The sequence below is a fragment of the Coregonus clupeaformis genome, chromosome 1 (assembly GCF_020615455.1).
Source record: "Coregonus clupeaformis isolate EN_2021a chromosome 1, ASM2061545v1, whole genome shotgun sequence".
NCBI classification, from domain to species: Eukaryota; Metazoa; Chordata; class Actinopteri; order Salmoniformes; family Salmonidae; genus Coregonus; species Coregonus clupeaformis.
In genome coordinates this window covers 47358187-47375036 of record NC_059192.1, presented here as the reverse complement: position 1 = coordinate 47375036, position 16850 = coordinate 47358187, and the positions used below count along the sequence as shown (strand labels likewise).

The following is a 16850-nucleotide window of genomic DNA, read 5'->3' as shown; positions in this document are numbered from 1 at the left end:
AAATGCAATCCCTGTGTGATAAGTCCTGTAAATTATGAAAAGTTAAAGATTTTCCCTCCACGTCTACTGTAGCAGGAAGCACTGAGGAAGGTGCTGATAGAGAATGGCGCCGGAGAAGATGGCTGCCGTTTTACAGCCCTCTAACCAATTGCACTATTATGTGTGTTTTTTCGCGTTATTTGTAATTTTTTCTGTACATAATGTTTCTGCCACCATCTCTTATGACCAAAAAGAGCTTCTGGATATCAGGACAGCGATTACTCACCTCGTATTGGACGAAGATTTCTTCTTCAACGAGTCGGACGCGAAGGATATCCTACAGACACCTGACAAGGCCCAAATCCCCGTCATTCGCATGAGAAAGAGACAGAGATATCGTGGACGTAGGTCGGGGTGCCTTGTAAGGATCCGACGGCGAGCGAGTAAACTGCCTCTTCCATCAATTCTATTAGCCAATGTTCAATCACTTGTAAACAAATTGGACGACCTATGATTACGACTATCCTACCAACGGAACATTAAAAACTGTAATATCTTATGTTTCACCGAGTCATGGCTGAACGACGACATGGACAACATACAGCTGACAGGATATGCGCTAAATCGGCAGGATAGAACGGCTGACTCCGGTAAGACAAGGGGTGGCGGTCTGTGTATATTTGTAAACAACAGCTGGTGCACAAAATCCAATACTAAGGAAGTCTCGAGGTTTTGCTCACCTGAGGTAGAGTATCTCATGATAAGCTGTAGACTACACTGTTTACCAAGATACTTTTCATCTATATTTTTCGTGGCTGTCTATCTACCACCACAAACCGATGCTGGCATTAAGATTGCACTCAATGAGCTGTATAAGGCCATAAGTAAACAGGAAAACGCTCATCCAGAGGCAGCGCTCCTAGTGGCCGGGGACTTTAATGCAGGGAAACTTAAATCCATTCTACCAAATTTCTACCAGCATGTTAAATGTGCAACCAGAGGAAAGAAAACTCTAGACCACCTTTACTCCACACACAGAGACGCATACAAAGCTCTCCCTCGCCCTCCATTTGGCAAATCTGACCATAACTCTATCCTCCTGATTCCTACTTGTAATCAAAAACTAAAGCAGGAAGCACTAGTGACTCGGTTAATATAAAAGTGGTCAGATGACGCAGATGCTAAGCTACAGGACTGTTTTGCTAGCACAGACTGGAATATGTTCCGGGATTCTTCAGATAGCATTGAGGAGTACACCACATCAGTCACTGGCTTCATCAATATGTGCATCGATGACGTCATCCCCACAGTGACCATACGTACATACCCCAACCAGAAGCCATGGATTACAGGCAACATCCGCACTGAGCTAAAGGGTAGAGCTGCCGCTTTCAAGGAGCGGGACTCTAACCCGGATGCTTATAAGAAATCCCGCTATGCCCTCCGACGAACCATCAAACAAGCAAAGAGTCAATACCGGACTAAGATTGAATCATACTACACCGGCTCTGACGCTTGTCGGATGTGGCAGGGCATGAAAACTATTACAGACTACAAAGCGAAGCACAGTCACGAGCTGCCCAGTGACACAAGCCTACCAGACGAGCTAAATCACTTCTATGCTCGCTTCGAGGCAAGCAACACAGAAGCACGCATGAGAGCATCAGCTGTTCCGGATGACTATGTGATCACGCTCTCCGTGGCCGATGTGAGTAAGACTTTTAAGCAGGTCAACATTCACAAGGCCGCAGGGCCAGACGGATTACCAGGACGTGTACTCCGAGCATGTGCTGACCAACTGGCAAGTGTCTTCACTGACATTTTCAACATGTCCCTGACTGAGTCTGTAATACCAACATGTTTCAAGCAGACCACCATAGTCCCTGTGCCCAAGGACACTAAGATAACCTGCCTAAATGACTACCGACCCGTAGCACTCACGTCTGTAGCCATGAAGTGCTTTGAAAGGCTGGTCATGGCTCACATCAACACCATTATCCCAGAAACCCTAGACCCCATGGCCCACATCACCAACGAACTATCATGGTCCAAACACACCAAGACAGTCGTGAAGAGTGCACGACAAAGCCTATTCCCCCTCAGGAGACTGAAAAGATTTGGCATGGGTCTTCAAATCCTCACATCCTATGCACTATCCTCACATCGAGAGCATCCTGACTGGTTGCATCACCGCCTGGTATGGCAACTGCTCGGCCTCCGACCGCAAGGCACTACAAAGGGTAGTGCGTACGGCCCAGTACATCACTGGGGCCAAGCTTCCTGCCATCCAGGACCTCTATACCAGGCGGTGTCAGAGGAAGGCCCTCAAAATTGTCAAAGACTCCAGCCACCCTAGTCTTAGACTGTTCTCTCTGCTACCGCACGGCAAGCGGTACCAGAGCGCCAAGTCTAGGTCCAAAAGGCTTCTCAACTTTTACCCCCAAGCCATAAGAGTCCTGAACAGCTAATCATGGCTACCCGGACTATTTGCACAACCCCCCCCCCCCCACCCCACCCCCACCCCATCCCCCTCTTTTACGCTGCTGCTACTCTGTTTATTATTTATGCATAGTCACTTCAACTCTACCCACATGTACATATTCAATTACCTCGACTAGCCGGTGCCCCCGCACATTGACTCTGCACCGGCACCCCCCTGTATATAGCCTCCCTACTGTTATTTTACTGCTGCTATTTAGTTATTTGCTTTTATTCTTGTTGGTTAAGGGCTTGTAAGTAAGCATTTCTCTGTAATGTCTACACCTGTTGTATTCGGCGCATGTGGCAAATAACATTTGATTTGATTTGATTTGATATAAAACTGCCTTGGACCAATCTTTAGATCTGCGTCTACTGCAGCTGAAGGTGAAACGGTATCCCAGCAGTGGAGAATCTGCAGATAAGACAGAAATAAACCTCTGATCCACTGAGTGAAGGGTAAACTGATTGCCATAGAACACAACTAGGTTTAACTTGATCAGCATATCCTCACCTGCTATGGTGCAGTAGATACAGTGCATTCGGAAATTATTCAGACCCCTAGACTTGTTCCACATTTTGTTACGTTACAGCCTTATTCTAAAATGGATTACACACAATAGCCCATAATGACAACGAGAAAACTGGTTTTTAGACATTTTTGAAAATGTATTAAAAATAAGTATTCAGACCCTTTGCTATGAGACTCGAAATTGAGCTCAGGTGCATCCTGTTTCCATTGATCTACAACTTGATTGGAGTCCACCTGTGGTAAATTCAATTGATTGGACATGATTTGGAAAGGCACACACCTGTCTATATAAGGTCCCACAGTTGACAGTGCATGTCAGAGCAAAAACCAAACCCTGAGGTCAAATGAATTGTCCGTAGAGCTCCGAGACAGGATTGTGTCGAGGCACAGATCTGGGGAAGGGTACCAAAACATTTCTGCATTATTGAAGGTCCCCAAGAACACAGTGGCCTCCATCATTCTTAAATGGAAGAATTTCTGAACCACCAAGACTCTTCCTAGAGCTGGCCACCCGGCCAAATGGAACAATCGGGGGAGAAGGGCCTTGGTCAGGGAGGTGACCAAGAACCCGATGGTCACTCTGATAGAGATCCAGAGTTCCTCTATGGAGATGGGAGAACCTTCCAGAAGGACAACCATCTCTGCAGCACTCCACCAATCAGGCCTTTATGGTAGAGTGGCCAGACAGAAGCCACTCCTCAGTAAAAGGCACATGACAGTCCACTTGGAGTTTGCCAAAAGGCACCTAAAGGACTCTCAGACCATGAGAAACAAGATGTGTTTGCTTTGTCATTATGGGGTATTATGTGTAGATTGATGAGGGGAAAAAATTATTTAATCCATTTTAGAATAAGGCTGTAACGTAACAAAATGTGGAAAAAGTCAAGGGGTTTATATACTTTCCGAATGCACTGTATGCATGGCTCAACTTTTCCCCTATATTATCTGCAGAAAAAATGGTGTAGGCCTATATGTCAAGTAATATAAACTCTATGGTATGAGAGGAGTGAAAAACTAGCTAATATAACTGGTGAGAAATTGGAGGGGCTTCCAACCATTGTGTTGTATTGCATGTTTCCAATGGTCAAGGTACAACACAGAAACCACATGTTTTCTCTGAGAAAGTACCCATGAATGCCCTCTCAGGTATCCTACAAACACAGCGGAGGAGACGGGGAGGTTGGGACATCTGCTTAACTGTTGTATAGTAAAATAAACATGTCCAGCTAGCGGCTCCATGCCTTTTAGAGAGAGAAGACCTTGTTCTAGATCGGTCTGGAGTTAAATCCCCATCTCCAAATCCCCATCTCGAACAGTTTGGGGTTGCATGGGTTGTGAGGTGGGGGGTGTTACTACGTCGATAAATTAGAATATCCATCCGGACCCTTGCCACCTAGGAAATTTGAGTGAGCGGACATTCTCAAATAGCATTTGAGTACCCCTGCCCTATAGCCTCCCTCGGTTCTCTTTTTAGTCCACTATTCCCAATTTTGTGAGTACATGTAGCACTTCAAAATTACATGTAAGCCAAGCTTCAACAGCACACATTCGATAGATAACTGAGATCAAACATGAGAATAGTGTAAAGGTCCTTAGTGTGTGGTCTTACTACTACAACAAGGATATGGAACAATAGTAAGAGGCATTTGAAAGAAAGGAGTGAGCCTGGTTTCCTACAAGGGCAGAGTGTTTAGGTCATACTGAGGAAATTGATAAAACATCTCCAAAGAACAATGGCCTTCCTTCCTCCGTCTACGTTGGAGACCCTGATAACAACAAAGCCACGGCGAAATAATAAGACAGTGTCTGATAATAAGACAATTCCATTTGATACATAACAGATCAAAATAGCTGCTCATTGTGTACATATTGCAGGCATGTTAACACTGCACGTTCAAAAGCATCCTCTAACAACAACATCCATTTGGCAATCATATTGAAGCGCATGACCAAGATATCAAACTATATGTTATCATGACCCTTGTTATCAGTGCTTTCGTGCTATCGTCCATTTCAGTGTTAAACTAAACACATGGGTTACACATTGCGATGGTGCTTTGAGTTTAATCGGCTGAGAATCTGCCCAAGTGTTTATTGGGTCGTTCCACGAAAAGAGTGCCTTTTGTGTCCCTTTGATATATAAGTATTAATTGTGCACCAATTTTCCATTAAAAAAACCTGTTATATTGAATGAAGTGCCCTTTAATAAGGATCTGACCCTTTTTTTCAATTTTTGCCTAAAATGGCAAGGATATGCATATGCTTGATATTGTTTGAAAGGAAACACTTTAAAGTTTGTGAAAATGTTTGTTGCATCATCTTTGAAATGCAAGAGAAAGGCCAGACAGTGATGTAGGAATCTATATGTAATTTAGATGTTGTCCACCAGATGGCAGCAGTGTGTGTGGAAGGTTTCAGATTTATCCAGTGAAAAATTACATCGCCACACAATATTTTGTATCAAGTCTGCCAGGAGTTTTCCCAAATGTGCCGAATTGGTTTTGAAGTACATAACTATACAGAATATACAAAAATGCTATGGTAATACAAAATGTAAGTTTGCACACTCCCAGGAATGTCATAAATGATGGCTCATTAGCTTCCCTACAGAAAAGACACTAACCTTCACACATCTAGATGGCTGGGCGGGGTGGGTGTGGAGTCAGAGGTCAAACTGTAGAACCCAGTTCCTACATTTGAATATAAAAATAGATTTTTCAAACAAAACTACACTACATTTTATCTCTGGGACCCTCAGGATGACAAATCAGAGCAAGATTACTGAATGTATGTACATTATTTACCTTCAGAGGTGAATGTACCAAACCAGTTGCCGTGATAAAAGTGTTTTGTTGTTGTGCACTATCCTCAAACAATAGCATGGTATTTTTTAGCTGCAATAGCTACTGTAAATTGGACACCACAGTTAGATTAACAAGAATTTAAGCTTTCTGCCCATATAAGACATATCTATGTCCCATAATGTTGGCTGTTGTTTACAACACCATTCTAGTCACATATCGCATATTGAACAACAACCGTCCCGTGTAAGGGACACCGATCCCATAGAGGTTAATATAGACCACATGGACAATTCAATATTTTTTTTTATATGAATACAGACTTCCTAAGTGCCACAATTCAGCATTTGAATTAACCCACTTAACCCAAGTTAAGTTTTCACAATCATTGTAAAGCACTAGTTATTTTGTTGCTTTGACAAAGTCATTTCTGAAGAGTATCATTTATTTAATGTCATTTACGTCTGTCCCTCATTTTAAAGTCAACACTTATTTCAAAAGAAAAATGGAACATCTAATAGTCAAATCATTGTGTAAAATCAGGTGAGTTGGTTCTACTCTTTTTGGCAATTTTCTGGTGTTTTGTGGTGAAAAACTGAACGGGTCGAGCATAACACGTCAACCCATAAATATACAATCTAGAATATTTAATTTTTTGTGGGGTGTAGCTTGCATTCAATTACCACTCCCTGTTGAACACAACAAGCATCCATTCCCCCTATCACAAGATGATTTATGGCTGATATAAGATGAAATCATCAACCCTGTTATTTTAGTTAGCACTTAATAGGCACTTACTATAGTAAAAAAAATATATTTCACCTCTTGAGATGGGAAATCATGTTTTTTATGAAGTTGAACATGTGCTCTTTATCAGAGGAGGTTAAAATTAGGTGAAATCACTTATACTTCTCAAAAGGTACCGAATTGGTGGAACGACCCTATTAAAGTAATTCCATCTAAACTAGACATCAGACAGCACACCATATATTCAACTTTTGTGAGTATTTAGGTTGTCCTGAATTTTTGCTGTTTTTTGTTGTTTGAACTGAGGTAGCTAAGAGCAACACATTCATTCAGTAAAGGTTCTTACGTAAATCTGTCAAAGGAACACAAGTACCAAACACTTTGAAAGGTGGATGTACAGTAGACATTGCTATGGGATGTAGACATTGCTGTGGTATGTGGAAGAGCTTGTATCTGACAGCATTAGGATGGGAGTGAGAGATGTGACGAAACACTAACACATTCAGTGTTTACATTCTTGTAATTCCACTGAAACATATGCAACCAATTAGGCTTCATTGGACATCAAATAGGCGTGCGCTTCAGTAGGCTTTGGTTTCTAACATTGAACTGGTGAGAGTACAAAGAGTACAGTGGTGAGAGTACAGAGAGTACAGCTTTCTGTGGAGTACATTGTGTTTGATGGAGGAGAGAGACAGACACATACAGACAGAGATTACAGTATTTTCATGAAGGGCCTCTTGGGTGATGTCTAACAGCTGTTTTGGTCTTATTTTCACATATACAATCCAATGGCATGTGAAAAGCGCCTCCCTCCCCCTGCGCCTCCTACTCCAAAACAGAATGGGTGCCTCCTCTTGAGGGTTAACAAAGACAATATCTTAGTCATGACATAATGATGAGCATGGGCCTTCTTGTCCCTTCCCAGATTATTTGCCTTCCAATTGTAATTATTTTCAACCTCCATTTTTATGAAGAGGAACATCCCTTGCTGAGAGGGTGGATTCTCTCAAAGTACATGTTACGTGATAATATACTAGAGATTATCAAGGGTATTTGTCACCTACCCAATGGGTGACACTTTGCATTAAGTTGCTCTTATACCTGTGTAGTAACACTGTAAATACACTAGTATGTTCCTTATTACCATTTTCACCATTTTGTATACATCTGGCCCTTCATTGGACACTGTGTTAACAAACCTCCAAACGAGCTTCAATTCCATACAACACTCCTTCAGTAGCCTCCAACTGCTCTTAAACACTAGTAAAACTAAATGCATGCTCTTCAACCGAACGCTGCTTGCACCCGCCCACCCGACTAGAATCACTACTCTAGACGGGTCTGACCTAGAGTATGTGGACAACTACAAATATCTAGGTGTCTGGTTAGACTGTAAACTCTCCTTCCAGACTCACATTAAGAATCTCCAATCCAAAGTTAAATCTAGAATCGGTTTCCTATTTCGCAACAAAGCCTCCTTCACTCATGCTGCCAAACATGCCCTCGTAAAACTGACTATCCTACCGATCCTTGACTTCGGCGATGTCATTTACAAAATAGCCTCCAACACTCTACTCAGCAAATTGGATGTTGTCTATCACAGTGCCATCCGTTTTGTCTCCAAAGCCCCATATAATACCCACCACTGTGACCTGTACGCTCTTGTTGGCTGGTCCTCACTACATATTCGTCGCCAAACCCACTGGCTCCAGGCCATCTATAAATCACTGCTAGGCAAATCCCCACCTTATCTTAGCTCATTGGTCACCATAGCAACACCCACCCGTAGTCTGCGCTCCAGCGGGTATATCTCACTGGTCATCCCCAAAGCCAACACCTCCTTTGGCCGCAATTCCTTCCAGTTCTCTGCTGCCAATGACTGGAACAAATTGCAAAAATCTCTGAAGCTGGAGACACTTATCTCCCTCACTAACTTTAAGCATCAGTTGTCAGAGCACCTTACCGATCACTGCACCTGTACACAGCCCATCTGAAATTAGCCCGCCCAACTACCTCATCCCTATATTGTTATTTATTTTGCTCATTTGCACCCCAGTATCTCTATTTGCACATCATCTCTTGCACATCATTCCAGTGTTAATACTACATTGTAATTATTTTGCACTATAGCCTATTTTATTGCCTTACCTCCATAACTTGCTAAATTTGCACACTGTATATTATATGTATTTCTGTTGTATTTTTGACTTTGTTTTGTTTTACCCCATATGTAACTCTGTGTTGTTGTTTTTATCGCACTGCCTTGCTTTATCTTGGCCAGGTCGCAGTTGTAAATGAGAACTTGTTCTCAACTGGTTTACCTGGTTAAATAAAGGTGAAATAAAAATAAATAAAATAAAAATTACAATTGTCTAAGCAATTACTCGTGTAAAATGTAGCAACCATGTTATTACTATAGTAATAACAGCATTATTGGTATTAAACCAACTAATGTGAACTGTTACCCAAACAGTTCACATATAGAATAGCTATTCAACTTATTTCCTTCTACGCAATAACAACAATGTGATCCTGTAATGTGATTCATGTCACCCATTGTCACGACATGAACGATATCTTTGATTGAGAGAATACACCTGTGTTGTGGTGGGCCCTCTGGTGTGTGTCTCGTCTTGGAGTAGCGATTGGATCTGTTTGACCTTAGGGCCTCTGTGGCGCTGAAAGTTAACTTCCTGTCTGGCCCTGGCCCATCAGATTCAGCCCCGCTCCCACTCTGTCTCAGGGACTCCAAGTCATTGGGTTGACCTCAAACAGAGACGCTAATGCCTGAGGCCTTAAACCACCTCTGACTGCATCCTAACATCCTCCTCTGGCCTGAACCCCTTGCCCAGCCACCAACCCCCAACAATGGCTACAAGTGAGGCAATTTGCTTCAATACACTTAAGTAAATAAAAAGGGCAATTGTATACTAGAGCCCAAGGGTCTCGTACAAATGCTGTACATGTTTAATATGATAACAACTTTATCCCTGCTGTAGCATGCAGCTGCACTTGAGTTGTAACACTACTGGTGTTGTGCTCTAAGAATGCCCCGCTTACTTCCGCAAGAAGACAATAATGTGTTGGTTGCTATGGGAACTTAAAATGTTGGGTGTTACTAAATCAAATCAAATCGTATTTGTCACATGCTTCGTAAACAATAGGTATAGACTAACAGTGAAATTATTACTTACGGGTCCCTTCCCAGCAATGCAGAGTTAAAGATAAAGATGAGGTATAAATACACAGTGAATAACGAATAAAAATAATGAGTAAAAATAACATGGTTATATACAGGAAGTACCAGTACCGAGTCGATGTGCAGGGGTACGAGGTCATAGGAAATGATGGCAGAGACATTATGTACAGAAAAAGTTAAGATCAGCGTAAAAAACACACAAAATAGCAGAATTGGTCAGGAGCCTGTAAAACAGCTACTATCCACTGCAGCGCCATCTTTCGTTTACAGAATTTGTGAGTGCAATGACATAACAGCACACCTGTGGTGCAATTTGTTTTTGACTGCTCATGATGTGCTGAGCCACACTGAGGTATTATACTGTATAGTCCTTTTCAGTGCTTGTCGCTGTTCACCTATTAGTCACCCAGCTGATTTATGACGTGAATGACCTTGTAGTGATTCATACAACGCTATCTTATGGTAAAAGGTGTCCTTAACTCAAGGCATTTCAATGTCTTCTCTGAAATGTCGTCTGACCTGACCTCATCACATTTACACTCTTTTGTTTATTGACACTCAAGATTGGTTCCTTGAATGCATGGAATGTGCAACGCTGACCCTAGTCTTTAAAAATACTCTACAACGGTTCTCTCCACTCAGTGAAATTGATGAGGAGGCCTCACACATTGGTTGGCTAGAGCCACATGTGTGGGAGCGTGCGTAAGTACTTAGATATACTGTAGAACAGCTGGACAGAGCACACAGAAAATAGCCCACTAATGAGGTCCACTTTGTGCAGCTCAGCAGAACAGAGGGGAACTGGGCTTACAACTGGGCTAAAAGTTGGCTATCACAGCGAAGCTGATTGAATTCCTAGATCATAGTACACTCGATCTGGAGAATCCACCCACAGCAAAACACTGGGGCTGATTGAAGCGCTTTCAGATGTTTAGAGCATTGATTAGGCAAGAATGTGTAACTGACTGTTTAATGAACTAGCTTTTGAGAGATTACTTTTGTATTTGTCACCTTTTAGTTTAACGCCTTGTTGCATCAAGATGTCACCAATGTTATCTACAAAGGCAACACAAGATTAATCTGTGCATTTTGGAATCTGAGCTCATATTTATATCGCATTCAAACCAAATAAATGTCTGAGTATGACTCCCCCACCCCTCTCTGAGCTCTCTCTCTCTCTCTCTCGCTGCCATAAATGTGTAGAACATGTGTGGCTATCCCTAACGGAACACAAAGCTCTCTGTTAGTGTGGTCACTGGGTGTTCCCACTTGGCTAAAGCCAGTCCAAAATATTCAAAAAAGTTGTTTTGGATTTTGCTCTTTAAAATAAATAACTTGAGCAAAAGCGGACAACAGAAAATGTGCTTAGCAAGTTATGATAGTGACATTGGCAATTAGAAGTAATGATCATTTGAAACAGATCATTGCAGTTTTGGGTGTGTCTACAAGCTCAATCAGAGGGTTTAGATGCTATTTGTCATCTCTGGGATTTGTATCAGCACACTAATAGGTACTTGAGGAATTGAGCACAGCTCTCATGATGAGAAATGGTCCTTGTAGCTCAGGTAACCAGCTGAGTGCAATATCAATTGATGTCAATTTGTCACATTCACTCGTTTTACAGTGCCTAATATTAGCCAAACACTGCATATCAATAATCTGAAAAAGTCAACATTACTATATGTGCTGCTCCTCTGACTGTGGCCACACCCTGAATAGTATCGGGACTCCATTGTCCCGTTCTGCTTGCCTGACGACTCAAAGTGAATTCTCCCGCTGCTCTATATTAGCTACATACTTCAGTCTGAGACTGCCATCGTTGCAGTCATTTGTGGTGACATCAAAATGAGGGGTGTTGTACAAAACAAAGTCATCAGTGATGGGATCATCCCTAACCAATCAGAGTATCAAAGTATTTTTAAAATGCCGCTTTACCCACGTGTGTTCTGGCTGTGGCCCAACCAATCTGTTTCTGGGACCAGTCAGAATAGTTAGAATGTGTTTGCATTCTAGAAATCGTCGGGGAGGTACTCAGATCCAGACTCATTGCGGAATACAAACTAATGTCTGTGGGCGTGGCGTAGCATTTGGCTGGAGCAAGGAGTTTGGATTGCCAGGCAATCGTTCTGCTGCAAAGCTCAAATGTACATATTGATCGATTCCACAGTGACTGTGCTGGCGACCTCTATATCAGTGATGCTGAGGTAGCTGTCCCCACTTCCCATTCCAAAATATGATTGGTGGGTGCCAGGGCCACCCATACTCTCCCCCCTCATCCTCCTCAGATAAAGTTTAAAGTTGTATTAGTCGTATTTAAGGGATACACATGGTATACAACGTCCAATGAAATCCTTACTTGCAGGTTCCTTCTCGACAATGCAACAACAATATGAAATAATAAAAGATAAGAATACATCAAGTAAATGGCTCATTAGAATATAATAAACATTTTATCATAAGTATAATAGGGGTAGGCACAATTTATAGTCCAATATTTACATGTGTTTTGGCGGTTAGGTGGGACAGTTCAGGCAATGTCCCACTGCGTCTGCCTCATCCCAATGTGCAGCTGAGCTCACTGAAGTGCAGTTAGTGCACATCCCCCAACATTTCACAATGTCAGGAGTGCCTGGCAGGAGAGATTAGGATTGGCAGCACTGCCCAAATAGTGTTGTGCCTTGTACACTAAAATGCATAGTCTGTTTAAAACTTTTGAAGAACTGATTCCCAATCAAATATTTGCATGTGTGTTGATATATTGTCTGGATCAACAATGAACACCATAAAATAATACATAGTTAATTCATAACATTGTGGAAAAACACTTTCTCTAAAACTTTCTTTAACAGGTTTAACAGAGCAAATAAAATGTAACCATACTCTAAAGTCATACAGTTGAAGTCGGAAGTATACATGCACTTAGGTTGGAGTCATTAAAACTTGTTTTTCAACCACTCCATAAATGTATTTTTAACAAACTATAGTTTTGGCAAGTCGGTTAGGACCTCTACTTTGTGCATGACACAAGTCCTTTTTCCAACAATTGTTTACAGACAGATTATTTCACTTATAATTCACTGTATCACAATTCCAGTGGGTCAGAAGTTTACATACACTAAGTTAGCTGTGCCTTTAAACAGCTTGGAAAATTCCAGAAAATGATTTCATGGCTTTAGAAGCTTCTGATAGGCTAATTGACATAATTTGAGTCAATTGGAGGTGTACCTGTGGATGTATTTCAAGGCCTATCTTCAAACTCAGTGCCTCTTTGCTTGACATCATGGGAAAATCAAAAGAAAAATGGTAGACCTCCACAAGTCTGGTTCATCCTTGGGAGCAATTTCCAAACGCCTGAAGGTACCACGTTCATCTGTACAAACAATAGTACGCAAGTATAAACACCATGGGACCACGCAGCCGCCAAAATAACTCAGTACATTTTGAATGCTTAGAAAGACAGAAAAATTGTCCAATTCACAGACTTATCAAGAGATCATCCCTGGTTGCCTCCCGAGTGGTGCAGCGGTCTAAGGCACTGCATCGCAGTGCTTGAGGCGTCACTACAGACCTGGGTTTGATCCTAGGCTGTGCTGCGACCGAGAGACCCATGATGCGGCGCACAGCGTCGCCCGGGTTAGGGGAGGGTTTGGGCGGCCGGGATGTCCTCGTCCCATTGCGCTCTAGCGACTCCTTGTGGCGGGCCGGGTGCATGCAAGCTGACTTTAGTCGCCAGTTGTACACTGTTTCCTCCAACACATTGGTTAAGCGAGCAGTGTGTCAAGAAGCAGTGTGGCCGGGTCGTGTTTCGGAGGACACATTGCTCTTGCAACATCAGTCAGGAAGTTAAAGCTTGGTCGCAAATAGGTCTTCCAAATGGACAATGACCCAAAGCATACTTCCAAAGTTGTGGCAAAATGGCTTAAGGACAACAAAGTCAAGGTATTGGAGTGGCCATCACAAAGCCCTGACCTCAGTCCTATAGATAATTTGTGGGCAGAACTGAAAAAGCGTGTGCGAGCAAGGAGGCCTACAAACCTGACTCTGTTACACCAGCTCTGTCAGGAGGAATGGGCCAAAATTCACCCAACTTATTGTGGAAAGCTTGTGGAAGGCTACCCGAAACGTTTGACCCAAGTTAAACAATTTAAAGGCAATGCTACCAAATGCTAATTGAGTGTATGTAAACTTCTGACCCACTGGGAATGTGATGAAAGAAATAAAATCTGAAATAAATAATTATCTCTACTATTATTCTGACATTTCACATTCTTAAAATAAAGTGGTGATCCTAACTGACCTAAGACAGGGAATTTTTACTAGGATTAAATGTCTGGAATTGTGAAAAACTGAGTTTAAATGTATTTGGCTAAGGTGTAAACTTCCGACTTCAACTGTATATGATCAATTATATTATTTATGGCCTATATAGCCTTTGCAAAGTCATAAACAGCTATTGTTTTAAATTCATCCCAGGGTTCAACTGAAAATAGACAATACATATAGGCAGTTCCCAAATTAGGGGTCGCGACCCCATGTGGGGTTGCTGATATGAAAATGGGGTCGCGGGAGAATTCCAAAAATCCTGAAGGAAAATATATATATATATATATATATATATATATATATATCGTCTTTGTATCTCAAAATCATTGTAACGTGGTTAACTTAAAAAATCTAAAATAAATTATTCAAATCTAAAAGATAAAATTCAACCAGAGCGCCATTAAATCATGGGAAACGGCCACATACACAGTCTGCGGTTGTGAGGACAGTTGGACGTACTGCCAAATTCTCTAAAACGACATTGGAGGCGGCTTATGGTAGAGAAATTAACATTAAATTCTCTGGCAACAGCTCTGGTGGACATTCCTGCAGTCAGCGTGCCAATTACACGCTCCCTCAAAACTTGAGACAGCACAACGTGCACCTGTGTAATGATCATGCTGTTTAATCAGCTTCTTGATATGCCACACCTGTCAGGTTGATGGATGATCTCGGCAAAGGAAAATTGCTCACTAACAGGGATGTAAACAAATTTGTGCACACAATTTGAAATAAATAAGCATTTAAGAATGATGGAGGCCACTGTGTTCTTGGGGACCTTCAAATGCTGCAGAAATGTTTTGGTACCCTTCCCCAGATCTGTGCCTCGACACAATCCTGTCTTGGACCTCTACGGACAATTCCTTCGACCTCATGGCTTGGTTTTTGCTCTGACATTCACTCTCAACTGTGGGACCTTTTATAGACAGGTGTGTGCCTTTCCAAATCATGTCCAATCCATTGAATTTACCACAGGAGGCCTCCAATGAAGTTGTAGAAACAACTCAAGGATGATCAATGGAAACAGGATGCACCTGAGCTCAATTTCGAGTCTCATAGCAATGGGTCTGAATACTTATGTAAATATTTCAAAAACCTGTTTTCACTTTGTCTTTATGGGGTATTCTGTGTAGATCAATGAGGGGGAAAAAATATTTCATCAATTTTAGAATAAGGGTGTAACGTAACAACATTTGGCTAAAGGGAAGGGGTCTGAATACTTTACGAATGCACTGTAGGGCCTACTGTACTGTACACGATTCTTCTACACCCACATATTACATCATAGGAGAGGTGTCACATGATTTACTGTCCTGCTGTGGAGCCGATATGACACGTCTGTGAAGCTTGTGGGTGACGGAAATAAAAGTAAATAGGCCTAGTCCTAAATAACATGTTAAACATGAAAACCTAGAAGAAAACGTCAAAATAAGTAAAACAACATGAAAATAAGAGCACTGGTTGAAATTGAAGACAATCGAATTTTGTTCCATAATAGAGGAACCAACCATTCCTATCGCTGCTTTTAATCAAGTCAGATTATATAGCGATTCCTACTTCTAATCCGACGTTTTAACCACATTGCTGCGATACCTGGGATGATTGTGGGGCACGCATACTTTTGCTGCATTGAGTCAAGCCTCCGGTGGGTCTGACCATGTGACCATACTCTGCACCGTTCTGGAGGACCAAACTCTACTGCACGGGCATACCTTTTCTGCCTAAAGAAAAGGGGCGTGTAAACGCGACTGGTGCCGATTTCCTGGGGCTGCAGGGGAAATATTATTCAGAGTAAAATAATGATTCTAATAATGAAATGTGCTTTTGTCATGGTGGGTTCTCATATTTCCTCCATGTTGCGGCAGAGCCCTTTTGAAGCTACATGGCCACGACTGTAGCCAATAGGCTTTATACTATTAGCTTCATTATAAACCTTTGTATAGTGAAATACATTTAAAAAGAGCGAATACCTCTATACCATCGCCATCACATAACCTGGACGACTATAACCCAAATCAAACGTGAAAACGGAAAAGGAGTCTCCTGGCAAGATCTCAAAGGCTCTAATGCGCACCGCCATGGATATGAGCGCACCTACTGTGTAGCTTTGAAGCTGAAATAATAGGTAGAGAGAGGGCACTGAAGGATAGCCTTAAGAATCACGAGAGGGTTATTTAGAAAAAGCTTATTACCTGCTATTATCTTGTCTGTTGCCGATTCTTTCTCAGTCATCATGTCCCGCTGTTTTATCTTTCCTTGAGTCTCCCCTAAACAGTTACACATTCAGTTTGTCCTTGTTTACTTGCCAGTCTGAAGCATTAGATGTAACTGGAAAATAGGACTTGCTATGGATGGCGCGCTAAAAAGCACATTTAAAGGATGCACAGCAGGGTTGACCCATTCAACTGAAAGCTTGTAGTCGAGTTTGGCCGATCTACACCTCCAAAGCAAGGAAGTCTGGTAGTACCTCAGGCTGCTACTTTCCGATTGTTAGGTAGCCCTCTGTCCCGCCCCTCCCGTCAGCTCGCACCGCTGTTCTGGCAAGGAATGTCTCCAAATCCAGACCTAAAAGTCTACGGTTAGGGCTGCAAGGATGCAGCACTAGGTATACATCATCAGGGTCTTAGCTTTCATGCACTGGCACATTTTCATTAGTCATCTCCTATGCAAATCTCCCTCCCAAATCTGTACAATGGTTTTCAGGTTACCTGTCATGTTTTGTTTTTTAACTATTAGGCCTAAATCAATACACCTGTACTGCAGTATTGCATCTTTAGGCATGGTAAAA

At 42.1% G+C, this 16850-nt stretch overlaps 1 protein-coding gene across 2 annotated transcripts in view; it reads right to left on the bottom strand.

The window, feature by feature from the left end:
* The window catches only part of hspa12a (heat shock protein 12A), a 64019-nt gene extending 47402 nt beyond the window's left edge, over positions 1–16617 (bottom strand). Inside the window, exon 1 of one of the 2 annotated variants that reach the window (XM_041881590.2) lies at positions 16255–16617. In XM_041881590.2, coding sequence (XP_041737524.1) covers positions 16255–16345 — 91 coding nt within the window. In that variant the 5' untranslated portion in view covers positions 16346–16617. The remainder of the gene's footprint in view (positions 1–16254) is intronic. The other variant, XM_041881582.2, reaches the window with a different exon arrangement.
* Between the last annotated feature and the right edge of the window lie 233 nt (positions 16618–16850).